Genomic DNA, 13,957 nt, shown 5'->3' with positions numbered 1-13,957 from the left:
AGAATTGTTTGAAAATACGAATTTAAATGCTAATATTTATTTATGTAGATAAAATAAATTGTACAGATTAATTATAAATTGCTAATCAGAAATATGTAAGGTTTTAATAAAGTTGGAAAATTACAAGGAGAAAAGATAGGAATAACCGAACCATCGCAGCAAACAGACCACAGGGTGTGGTGGAACCTGTATTTCTTTCAACTGTAAGTCAAAAAGTTGAGGTGATTAGCAATTGAAAAGTTATCCTTAACGCCAAACATACTTCCTATGCACAGGCTAGTCAGGCTGCCACGGGTGTTACGTAGGGGGCTTGAAATTGGGCATAGACTTCCGGGTTTGCCATGAAAGAAATCCACTCGGGAGTTGACACGACGGCGGTATGGGTGATAGTTACAGATTAATAGATAACCTTCAAACAATCTGCAATAAAACATGATATTCAAGTTAAAATCCGCAGCCTACAAATCAGTCGGTATTTCCAAAATGATTTCAATAACTATATCAAGTTAAAATTGTTACAATTCTTGTATGAATCAAGGCCTCCCCTTCTATAGTTATCTTGCGTAACAACGACGTAGCGAGGAATACATTTTGAAACCATTTCGGATTAGCGGCCCAGCCAACAAGAACTGAGATGTTCAAGCCAAATGCTATAAAATATATAAAGTTGTATTATTTCGGAGGGGGCCGGACCACCACCTGGGTACGCCAGTGGTGAGTACCATCCAGATTGTGGGACGAACTGCATGACATTCTTAGGACGACCCCAAACACTCTAAAATCCAATCATATATATAATTCCAACATGTGTTAGACCATATAACGACTATTTAGTCATGAGCGACTCGAATGGAAGGGAAGTATCAGACGGTGTGTCCTGGGTTTCGTCTGAAGAGCCTAATACTGGGGGAATATATAATATGATGTATCTTACTTGTCGAAAGCACATCCAAAATGACTGGTTAAAGGCGAAGCCAAATGAGTGAAGTTGTTTTCACCCACGATATGACCCACTTCACTTTGCAACAAAGAGTTAAAGTTAAAAGTGGGAGCCATCATTGAATCCCTTTCCAAATACCAGGCGCGAAGAGCATTTTCAATAAGTAAATTGGGATAGTGAATACTTCTCTGCAGATAACGACTTTGGGCCACGTCACGATAGGTTGTTCTAGTGGATCCAGAAAAATGGGTATGATGAGCATGGTCATCATTGTGGTCGTAATGGTGGGTGAGATTAGCACATGGGTCTGTGGTGAATGGTTTACACATTGCCAAATATATTTGTGCCATTGCAGCCAATTCCTCGTGCCAAACCATTTCGACCATATTAGCAACCATCATACGATCCGCAATGCGATTTCGTATACCATTGTGTCCCATTATCAGCATATTTTTCATTTCTCTGCGTTGTGCTTCGGAAACAGCTGGTGACGTTGGTAAACAGCTTGCATGTGAATGGTTTGTACTCTGCAGAGTAAAAAAGAGATATCTTCAGATTGGTAGATGGATAAAATACATTTTGGATCTTGATAAATACGCAGAGTGTATGGGGTTCTCCACGACAGTCCATTTCGCAGTAATTCACACTGAATATTGAGCCGATTGAAAGATTAAGAAGATCGATCAAAATTATTGCATTCAACATTGTCCGTACAAAAAATACCGAATGATAAGTTGGATTTGTCTTCGGTTTCACGGTAAGCAGCGTTGTAGAAAAATTTTCTAAATTCACTATTAACTGTTTATTTCGGAACAATTACATCCATATGTTTACATATTTTGAAAATGTCATATCGACTGACAGTCATATCATAGAACAGTAATACCATGGTAGAATAACAAGGTAACCCTTTCAGGCCAGCGGTATTAATTTGATATGCCAAAAATTGTTGTAATTTGAATTCGCCTTTCATTTACACAAAATTGTTGCATGAATTCAAACTCTAACAATTCAATTAATAGAAAATCGAGATGTTGCGTTTTTATAGAGTATGAGGGAAGAGTGTATATTCAACATATGGTAGGCATATCCAAAGCGCATTGGATTGGTTTGGGGAAAAAACATTCATCCCGTACTGACCTCAATGTCCAAATGTCCTGTCCTGTGCGGTAAATACCATAGAGTACCTTTTAGGTAGCAGGTCACTATATTACTGAAAAAACGAGAATGCTGACGATTTAGCAAAAGAAAAAAATGGCACACCACAGAACCACCACAAACCAAATTTTAAAGCATCAAAACTAATTTGGTCGGATATGTTATTGTAATACATTTTTTAGCTGTTGAATATGAAATCAACGTTATCAAGACTGCATACTGTGTAAGGATGATGAAGAGATAACAACGATTGGACATCTATTATCGCAAATGTCCCTCGTTGGCACGCTTGATACTACGTACTGTGGGCGACCACTCCATTTCCAGTCTCTACGATTTTCAATAATGTTGTATTAAACGTGTAAAAATCAAGTTTCGAATGTTTTCATTCTTAAAAGATTTTTTTTTTTTTGAATTTATAAAACAACTAGCTGGCCCGGTCCGCGTTGCAGGCCCGTAATTTTAGTCTTTAATGCTTATTATATCATCTACCTTGGAAAGGAGGGTATATTAACTTTTCATTCCATTTGTAACATCCCTAAATGTTCGTCATAGACCCCATAAAATATACATACACATTCATAATCAGCATAAAATTCTAAGTTGAAAATCAATTGAAATATTGAAAATGATCTATCGGTTCACGTTTTGGTATAGTCCCCATATAACGGTATCTCTCCAAAATCCGGTATTTTGATGATTTTTGCACATTTCTCCTCGGATTTGTCCAACACATATAACAATACCTACCTATATTGGGTATGTTGATAATCCACACATATACGCACAATTGTTTCAAATTTGGTATTTTAGAAGGTTCGATAGATGACAATCCTTGAAGTATAAAATTGTCCACAGAGGTTCCCGCTTTGGTATGGCCCCATATAACGGCCACATTCACTTTATGTTTTTTTGATAAGTTAACTGCACTATCCAAACAGTCTTACTGGTATATGAAGTTTAAAGTGAATCACGCTTGTATTCAGATACTTTTATATAAAAATGTTTCCTTTACCCTAAGGTGGATGATAATAATAATAAAATAATTAAAGTAATATGAATTATTTGTCAATGAAATTGCGCTTTGCAGACCCCATAACTTCCATATCTTTTATCATATTATAATTCAAAGACGATTAAACAAATGTCCGGTTCTTTAAATCATGGATGGTTTCTTCCCAAATTACCAACATTTGCAGAAATTAGTATGAAAATATGGTTAAAATGTAAGATATACTTGAAATCGGGTTGTATCCTTATCCGGGGGTTATGGCTCATATCATGAACTGCAAAAGTGATTTAAGGTATCGTGAAAGTTTAGGAACAATTTCTGAAAGAATAGAAATCCTTTTCCCTCTTATTTTTTGCGCCCTTTATATTCGGTATTTCACTGATTGCAGTCCCAATGAATTTTGCATATTGAGTTCTCATTGGACGGATTATTGTCATGTGAAAGAAGTAAGTCCACGTTTTAAAATGAGCCCCATAACGTTTTGTCGGTTATTTTTATACCCTTCACCATACATAGTGTGGAGGGTATATTAAGTTCGTCATTCCGTTTGTAACTCATCGAAATAATCATTTTAGAGCCAACAAAGTATATATATCCTTGATCAGCGTAAAATTCAAAACGAATAAAGATAGGAAAATTTTGCACAGATCTCTCTTTTGTCTGAAGGCAAGTCAAGTTCGAAGATGGGCTATATCGGTCCACGATATCGTATAGCCCCCATGAATTTAGCCAAATTTTTCAATGGAATTGCCACACAAGTAGTTCTTTGTGAGCACTTTATCCCTTGGAAGCGAATTATCTATATAGGTCCACGATATCGTATAGCCCTCATATAACGGTACCCCCGATATTCGGTATTTTGATGATTTTAGCAACATTTTTCAATGTAATTGTCTAAAAATCCACGCAAGGAGATCCTTGTGGATACTTTATCCCTTGCAAGAGAATTGTCTATTTTGGTTCACGGTACCCCCCGATATTCGTTATTTTGATGATTTTAGCCACATTTTTCGACGGAATTGTCTGAAATTCAACACAAGGAGTTCTTTGTGTGCACTTTACCCCCTGAAAGGGAATTGTCTATATAGATCCACAATTTCGCATGTCCCCCATATAACGGTACCCCACGATATTCATGATATTGATGATTTTAGCCACAGTTTCCAATGGAATTATCTGAAAATCCACACAAGGAGTTCCTTGTGAGTACTTTATCCCTTAAAAGATAATTATCTATATAGGTCCACGATATCATGTAGCCCCCCTATAACGGTACCACCCATATTCGGTATTTTGATGATTTAACCCAATTTTTCAATGAGTTCTTTGTGAGTACTTTACCCCCAGACATACATGTGTCTATATAGGTCCATAATATCGTATATCCCCCCATATATCGGCAACTTTAGATTGCAGGTATTTTAAATGTTTTAACAGAATTTTTAATGGGTTATATTTTTTTTAAATGTTCTAATGCGTTCCAAATGTTGGAGGGTATTCAAAGTTCGGCCCGGCCGAACTTTCGCATCTTCCAGCTGAAGCACGATGTAGATCCTGGAGTTAAAAGCTAAATGCCAATTTCAGACATGAAAGATCGCCATTTAACATCGTATTGCGTACTATTTCTTTTTTGATATTATTCATTCAGAATTCAAAACAATAAAAATTTTACACTTCTATAAAGTTTTTATATTGAAAAAATTTCACGCCAAAAGGATTTTTTCTTTTATATTTTTATTGACATATTTTACGCAATTTTTTTGCCAAGATTCCATTCAGAAATTGTATGAATTGTGAAAATCCGTCAAAACGTTCTTGAGTTATAAGCATAGCAACTAATAAACCAATAAAAAAAGTCTTCAACTTGTTAGCTGGTTTTTTTACAGCGAATATTTAAAGGTCCTTACGAAGTTTGGTCCTTACTATTATTTTGAAATTTGATTCCTTTGAAAAAATATTCTCTATTTTTCCCGATTTTAGAGTTTTTGCAATGCAATATGCTCTTTTTTGATTTTTTAGCAATTTTGAAAAAGTAATTATCTTTTAACTTTGGTTTGACCACGTTAAATTATTTTGACATCATCTATTCAGGTCCGCCACTCTATAATTTTCGTCGCTTTTTACTACCCAAAAAGATTACACATCATATTAGAATTCAAAAACAAAAAAAAAAAAAACACTACAAATGTACATTCCGAAATAGTAAGTCAAAATGGAAAAAAAATCAAAAATCAAAATAAAACATTACTATTGTACACTTCAAAAGTCAAAATGAAAATTTTAAAATTTCACATTTTTACGCGATTTTTTTGGATTTTATCCTTTTCTGTCAAGAGACAATTCCGAATTTGTGTGAATCGTTAAAATCAGATCAGCGGTTCTTGAGTTATAAGCGTAGTAACTAACACAACTTCCTTATATAGATAGATTAGAAGTATGCGTGCTCAGTTCCCTAGCCCCCAAATAAATCCCTAAGGTTAGTGAGAAAGTCAACAGTATCTCGTGTAATCATTTTTAAACCGATATCTTCATTATTTTGGCAAATATAAGGATTTTAAATAAATCGAAATAGTGGGAGTAAAATTAGGCGTCGTCAATACTTTTTTCTTTAAAAACCTAATTGGGGGTATGACGAACGTTTGTACCAAAAATTATGCAAATCGGTCCAGCCGTTTTCAACTGATTCCATTACCAACGAACAACAATTGATTTTTATATATATAGATTTGCCCCAAATATTGTACTTCAAATCAATTCGCCCTGTTTACAACTTTGACATATCAAGTTTCCAAAAAAGTAGCTTTGTTGTAATTTTCACCTATGTTGCTACCTGGTATTTTTACCATGAGTAATACTAAATATGTACATGCAAAAAGGCTATATCCAGGCGGAGTCGATTATTTGATACCCTACACCACCACATTTGGAAAAAAGGAATGTAATAAGCCCAATTAATACGTTGTCCCATACGTTGACCCCATAAAGTACATATATCCCGTCTGTCTGTCCGCTGAAATTACGATACAGCACACACTATTTTAGGTAGAGCTTCAAAACTTGGCATACCGTACATTGTTTAGATATGTCCACGTTTTAGAATAGCCCCCATATAACGGTTCTTAATATTCCGTATGTCGATGATTTTTTACGGACTTGTCCAAAAATGGGCGTTTGTAGTATGTAATGGGTTCTAGTTCCAGTGGCAGAACTTTGAATATATATTCGGTATTTTAATAATCCTAGTCAAATTTATTTAGTACTAGCTGGTCCGGTCCGCGTTGCCGGCCCGTACTTTTAGTCTATCTAGCATATCTATCTAGCATATTTTTTAAAGCATAATAGAACACAGATCTGAATTATGTAAGCGGCACAATTTTTATTATAAGTAAAATAACTCCATAGTCTATATATATAAAAATCAACAAGTAAGCAAAGGCTATTGTCGTGCGGGGCCGACCATCTGATACCCTACAACACTACAATATGTTACAAGCCCCGTTATGTCCAAATCCATTTTGGAAGATTTCGCTTTTGAAATTATGCGACGGAGCACTGTCCAGATATTACCCTTAGCATTTTGACCAAGACATTTGCCCAATATTTGCACACTCCGTCGTATTTTGCGATCATCTCCAAAAGCAAGAGGCCGCTCTGTATCTCCAAATTTAGACTCTTCTATACTATCTTCTTGTCTACGATATTTGGCTATATTCGTCAACGAAATCAGCAAAAAAGGCAGAAGTTCGCATTTTGTGTATTTCGGCTATCCTCTGTAAGTAATGTTGGTATTTTTCAGACAAAGGTAGTGGTCCATTCTACCCGCTGTCCTAAACTCTAACTTCATGTGAGATTTCGTGTCCTTTGGTTTCTATTTATGACCTTTATAACGGCTGCAAAATCAGGAACATTTTTAGTTGTTGGTCCATTTCAACCCCTAAAAATATTGCGAACATCTTTGAAAACAATAGGCCTAGCCCTTCTGAGCTTAACCCCACCCTTTTCGTTAGGATCGGACGATAATTGAAATCTGTATATAATATCCCAAACCTGTGTTGTAAGGTGGAAAAATATTACAAAATGTACACCTTAATATTATAAGTCAAATTGAAAAAATCGCATGCGATAAAAAATATGAAAAAATAAAAAAATGTCACAAAATACTACAAAATCTATATTAGCATCATTTTTGACTTATTTTTAGGCGATTTTTTTAGATTTCATACTTCTATGTCAAGAGGGTATTCTGAATTGACAAAATTTGTCAAAATAGGTCCAGCCATTCTTGAGATATAGGCATTCCATCTAACATTCCTTTCCTTTGTATATACACATTGTATATATTTCGCTATATATATTCGATATATTTACTATCGGCATCTACGTAACGGTCAGAATTGACCTGTTAGTCTATTTATGATTTCGCCGGGACTAAAAATATTCGCGGTATAATGGAAATTTGACTTTTATTTAACACAAATGTTATAGTCTTTTTCACCCACTAAATATTAACCGATGACCATCAAAATTGGAAGGCTTCTGCCCAGCCCGAAGCTTTAGCCCCATGCTAATTTCCGCGTCGATTGGTCCATAATTGCAACCTGTAGAGCAACTGCAAAATCAGGAAATTTTTCAGTTTTTGGTCCATTTCGGCTGGAAGGCTTCTGCCCTGCCCGAAGCTTTAGCCCCATGCTAATTTCCGCGTCGATTGGTCCATAATTGCGACCTGTAGAGCAACTGCAAAATCAGGAAATTTTTCAGTTTTTGGTCCATTTCGACCCCCAAATATTGTGCGATCATCTCCAAAAAGAAATAGGGTTCAATTCTGACCTTATCCCCACCTCCATTCTAAATTTCGTGAAGATCGGACCATAATTGCGACCTGTAGAGTGATTACAAATTAACATGGACAGACGGACGGACGGACATACATAGCTAGATCGATCTACCTATATACATATATATATATATATATATATATATATATATATATATATATATATATATATATATATATATATATATATATATATATATATACTTTGTTGGGTCTAAAATGATTATTTCGATGAGTTACAAACGGAATGACGAACTTAATATATGTATGGTGGTGGGTATAAAAATAACCGATAAAACGTTATGGGGCTCATTTCAAAACGTGGACCTACCTACTTCTTTCACTAGACAATAATCCGTCCAATGAGAACTCAATATGCAAAATTCATTGGGACTGCAATCAGTGAAATACCGAATATAAAGGGCGCAAAAAATAAGAGGGAAGAGGATTTATATTCTTTCAGAAATTCTTCCTAAACTTTCACGATACCTTAAATCACTTTTGCAGTTCATGATATGAACCATAACCCCCGGATAAGGATACAACTCGATTTCAAGTATATCTTACATTTTAACCATAGTTTCATACTAATTTCGGCAAATGTTGGTAATTTGGGAAGAAACCATCCATGCAAACACTGATCACATTTTGTATAACCATCATATGATTTAAAGAACCGGACATATGTTTAATCGTCTTTGAATTATACTCTGATAAAGGATATGGAAATTATGGGGTCTGCAACGCGCAATTTCAATGACAAATATTACATATTACTTTAAAAACAAGTTAAAATATTAAGTTCAGCCGGGCAGAACTATTTATTATCATCCACCTTAGGGTAAAGGAAACATTTTTATATAAAAGTATCTGAATACAAGCGTGATTCACTTTAAACTTCATATACCAGTAAGACTGTTTGGATAGTGCAGTTAACTTATCAAAAAACATAAAGTGAATGTGGCCGTTATATGGGGCCATACCAAAGCGGGAACCTCTGTGGACAATTTTATACTTCAAGGATTGTCATCTATCAAACCTATTAAAATACCAAATTTGAAACAATTGTGCAAAAATCATCAAAATACCGGATTTTGGAGAGATACCCTTATATGGGGACTATACCAAAACGTGGACCGATAGATCATTTTCAATATTTCAATTGATTTTCAACTTAGAATTTTATGCTGATTATGAATATGTATGTATATTTTATGGGGTCTATGACGAACATTTCGGGATGTTACAAATGGAATGAAAAGTTAATATACCCTCCTTTCCAAGGTAGATGATATAATAAGCATTAAAGACTAAAATTACGGGCCTGCAACGCGGACCGGGCCAGCTAGTTTCTAAATAAAAATAAATATTAATGCAAAAATTATAATAGATAATCATATATATATACATTTTTGAATTTCCACTTGGAACTGGAGATATAGCATCAGAATCGGAGGTACCTCCCAAAAATTTAGATTTTATATGCACATATCTATTGATTGGTTGAAGATACAGTCTCCAAATTTGGAATACGTAACGGAATTTGGAACAAAACTAAGTTTGCCAAATTATATTGTAATCGGTTCAGATTTGGATATAGCTCCCATATATATTTTCGACCGATTTCGTTCATTTGATGCCTCAAACACAATATGAATGTTCGATTCCAATGAAATTTGGAATGTGTGACGGGATTTAATCCGGAAATAAATTTGTCAAATTATATTGAAATCGGTTCAGATTTGGATATAGCTCCCATATATATTTTCGACCGATTTCATGTATTTGATACACCAAACACGCTATGCATCTCTAATTTCAATGAAATTTGGAATGTGTAGCGGAAATTAAAACAAATATACATTTGTCAAATTATATTAAAATCGGTTCAGATTTGGATATAGCTCTCATATATATTCTCGACCGATTTCATGTATTTTATGCACCATACACGATACGTATTTCCGATTGCAATGAAATTCGGCATGAGTGGCTAAATTTGGTACAACAATAAATTTGACAAATTATATTCAAATACGCTCAGATTTGATTATAGCTCCCATATATATACTCAGCCGATTTCACATATTTGATGCACCCAAAGCGAGAGAGACAAAATCTGGCACCAGAAAAAATTGCCAAATTATATTGAAATCAGTTGAGGTTTGGATATAGCTAACATATATATTTCGGCCGATTTCATATATGTTATGCACCAAACATGATATATATGACCGATGCCAATGAAATTCAGAATGTGTGGCGGAATTTGATTACAATAATAAATGTGACAAATTAATTGGAAATTAGTTAAGATTTGGATATAGCTCCCATATATATATATATATATATATTTAAATCGGATCAGATTGGGATATGATTTTAATAAGAACCATTGACCCACACCGGCTTAGGCTAACACTAAAAAACAACACAACAATTAATTTGAAATACGCTTATTACGGCGAAGTATGTTGCTATCTCGAATTTACTAATTGCAATAGAAATGCCACTCAACTTCAAAAGATTACAGTTTACTGCACGCTTGGTATTTGCTATGAAATAAAGAAATCCGAAGGACAAACCCTTCGTGTATGTATGTCATGTTACTGCTTTTCTAATGGTTTTGGTTATTTACGCATTAAAGTAGTGCAATAATTTAAATTTGAGAGGTGCGGGTGATTCGCGCGTGTGGTGATGGTGAAAAGATGAAATTGCAAAGAAATGAAACACAAGAGATTATTAGTAATAATTCTATAAAGATTTCATTCTTTATTGATGTATTTCTCTTTTCTAATACAACAAAATTACCTTAGTAATTTGGGGTGACGTCAGTATAACCGAGTTACGAATGGGTTAGCGCGCGAGAAGTGTACACTTCAACAACTAAACGACAAGTGAACGCTGAGGTTCTTGCAATCGCAGAGGATCGCAGTGATCGCCGAGGACAATTGTCGATTACTACTACTACATCTACAATTATTTCCAATGAGAGCAGAGTCTCGTATGTATCAAAGTGAGCTAACCAACAACAACCACCGCCCGGTGGCATCTGAGCTCTACGGTCTCCGCCGAGGGAAGTATACCGAGGAGATGCCCGTTGTGTCAATCAGCATCCGTGATTGACTGGACTCGGGAAGTTGAAGGCCAACCTAAACACATCCTATATATTTACTATTGGCATCGACGTAATGGTCAGAATTGACCTGTTCGTCTATTTGCGATTTCTCCGGGATTAAAAATATTCGCGGTTTAATGGAAAATTTGACTTTTATTTAACACAAATGTTATGGTCCATTTCACCCACTAAATATTATCCGATGACCATCAAAATTGGAGGACTTCTGCCCAGTCCTAAGCTCTAGCCCCATGCTAACTCGATTGGTCCATAATTGCGACCTGTAGAGCAACTGCAAAATTAGAATATTTTTCAGTTTATGGTCCATTTCTACCTCTACATATTATGCGATCATCTCCAAAAGCAATAGGGTTCTATTCTGACCATAACCCCATCTCCATTTTCAATTTCGTTAAGATCGGACCATAATTGCGACCTGTAGAGTGATTACAAATTAACATGGACAGACAGACAGATGGACGGACGGACATACATAGCTAGATCGACTCAGCTCAGCGAGATAGTAAGATCCATATACACTTTCCTATGTGGGAAACCAATATTTCGAGGTGTAACATAATTTTTGACCCAATCAAACTTTTAATACCCCCAACACATAGTGTTGTAGGGTATAAAAACACTACAAATGTACATTCGAAAAAAGTAAGTCAAAATGGAAACAAATCATGCTAAATAAAACATTACGATTGTACATTTTAAAAGTCAAAATGAAAATGTTCAAATTTCAAATTTTGATGCGATTTTTAGATTTTATCCTTTTTGGTCAAGAGACAATTCTGAATTTGTATGAATCGTTAAAATCAATCATTAAAAATCATTAAAAAGTAGGCGTGGTTAGTTCCTCAGTCGCCGAATAAGTACTTAGGGTTGGATGGAAAGTCAACAGTATCTCGAATAATCATTTTTAAACCGATATCAAATATAAGGATCTTAAATAAATCGAAATAGTGGGAGTAAAATTAGGCGTCGTCAATACCTTTTTCTTAAAAAAAAACCTAATTGGGGGTATGACGAACGTTTGTACAAAAAATTATGCAAATCGATCCAGCCGTTCTCAACTGATTCCATTACCAACGAACAACAATTGATTTTTATACCCTACACCACAAGGTGGTCAGGGTATTATGTCTTTGTGCATTTGTTTGTAACAGGCAAAAGGAAACGAGATAGATCCATAGTTCCTTCTGATGATCTGCATAGAATCACTTTCTGAGTTGATTTATGCATGTCAGTCCGTCTGTCCGTCCGTCCGTCCGTCCGTCTGTCCATGTATTTTTTGAACAAAATGCAGGTCGCATTTATTATCCGATTGAAATTAAATTTTCCAAACAACATTTGTTTGGTCCGAGGACGAACCCTCTTGAAATTGGAGATTATCGGTAGAAATTTAGATATAGCTCATATATATATCTTCGTCCGATTTGCCTTTTATTGTGCACCAAACGTGTAATATCAGCCCGAATAGTATGGAATTTTGCACATGCAACCAAATTAGGCCTAAAAATAAGTAGTATAAAATTTGATGGAAATCGGTTCAGATATAGCTATAGCTCCTATATATATTGTTCATCCGATTTGTTATTTTTGTCCTCCGCAGCCGTAATATGCACTCTGTAACAACAATATTTGGGGAAATATATTAAATGCAGCTCAGAAATACCTTTGCTAAATTTGATCGAGATCGGTTCAGATTTGGATATATAACTTCGTCCGATTTACCTTTTATTGTGCACCAAACGTCTAATATTTGCCCAATTGGGATGGAATTTGGCACATACGACCAAATTGAGTTTAGAAGGTAGTATGCAAAATTTGGTGAAGATCGGTTCAGATATAGCTATAGCTCCTATATATATTGTTCATCCGATTTGTTATTTTTGTCCTCGGCAGCCGTAATGTGCACTCCGTAACAACGATATTCAGGGAAATATATCAAATACAGCTCAGAAATACCTATGCTAAATTTTATCGAGATCGGTTCAGATTTGGATTTAGCTCCCATATATATCTTTATCTGATTTAGAATTAATTTTGCACCAAATGGGCAATACAAGTCCGAATTTAAAAGATACAAATGCTTCGACGTATTTAGTCCTTTAAATTTTAAATTATAATTATAATCATAGGGTGTATGATTGAATTCTCCCATAAAAACTTTTACTTGTTATGTGGAGCTCAACTAAATTAGCAAAGTGGTGTAGGGTATCATAAAATCGGCCCCGCCCGACTTTAGGACTTTCTTTACTGGTTATATATATAGATTTAAGACTCCCAATAGATAACAATCTTTGTAGTATAAAATTGTCTATATCGATTCCTGTTTTGGTATGTGCTCCAAATAACAGCTTCACCCACCTTACAGTTTTTTGAAAAGTTTAACAGGATTATCCAAACAGTCTTATTGATACTTTTATATAAATAATTTTCTTACCCAATGGTGGAGGGTATTAAAAGTTCTGCCCGTCCGACCTTAATGTTTTTTTGTACCCTACACCACAAGGTGGTCAGGGCATTATGTCTTTGTGCATTTGTTTGTAACAGGCAAAAGGAAACGAGATAGACCCATAGTTCCTTTTGATGATCTGCATAGAATCACATTCTGAGTCGATTTATGCATGTCCGTCCGACCGTCCGTCTGTCCATGTAATTTTGTGAACAAAGTACAGTTCGTATTTATTACCCGATCCAAATGAAATTTTGCAAAAATCATTTGTTTGGCCCAAGGACGAACCCTATTGGAGATAATCGGTCAAAATTTAGATACCATTGTGCACCAAATGTGTAATGTGCCATTGTGCACCAAATGTGTAATATCAGCCCGAATAGTATGGAATTTTGCGCATACAACCAAATTAGGCCTGAAAATAAGTATGC

The 13,957-nt window shown here is 35.1% G+C and overlaps 1 protein-coding gene across 2 annotated transcripts; it reads right to left on the bottom strand.

Annotated features, from left to right (window-relative positions):
• Window positions 1–21: 21 nt before the first annotated feature.
• LOC131804411 (venom allergen 5-like) lies at window positions 22–1,782 on the bottom strand. 2 transcript variants are annotated; one of them, XM_059127255.1, is made up of 5 exons: window positions 1,664–1,782; window positions 1,538–1,586; window positions 935–1,467; window positions 263–420; window positions 22–201 (listed from the first exon to the last, which is right to left on the bottom strand). In XM_059127255.1, the coding sequence occupies exons 2-5, from the start codon at window positions 1,568–1,570 to the stop codon at window positions 104–106; spliced, it is 822 nt and encodes a 273-aa protein (XP_058983238.1). In that variant the 5' UTR covers window positions 1,571–1,586; window positions 1,664–1,782; the 3' UTR covers window positions 22–103. The 2 variants fall into 2 exon arrangements, with proteins under 2 accessions (XP_058983238.1, XP_058983237.1); XM_059127254.1 differs by having other exon boundaries at window positions 1,538–1,782.
• Between the last annotated feature and the right edge of the window lie 12,175 nt (window positions 1,783–13,957).

This window comes from Musca domestica, unplaced genomic scaffold, assembly GCF_030504385.1.
Source record: "Musca domestica strain aabys unplaced genomic scaffold, Musca_domestica.polishedcontigs.V.1.1 43, whole genome shotgun sequence".
In the NCBI taxonomy this organism is placed as follows: Eukaryota; Metazoa; Arthropoda; class Insecta; order Diptera; family Muscidae; genus Musca; species Musca domestica.
This window is presented reverse-complemented; position numbering and strand designations above follow the sequence as displayed.

Coding starts and splice junctions, on each gene's coding strand:
- LOC131804411 (XM_059127254.1), bottom strand. CDS start 1,645: ATGTTGAATGCAATAATTTTGATCGATCTTCTTAATCTTTCAATCGGC. Junction 421..934: donor TTTGGATGTGCTTTCGACAA/GTAAGATACATC, acceptor GTTTTATTGCAG/ATTGTTTGAAGGTTATCTAT. Junction 202..262: donor GACTAGCCTGTGCATAGGAA/GTATGTTTGGCG, acceptor TTTGACTTACAG/TTGAAAGAAATACAGGTTCC.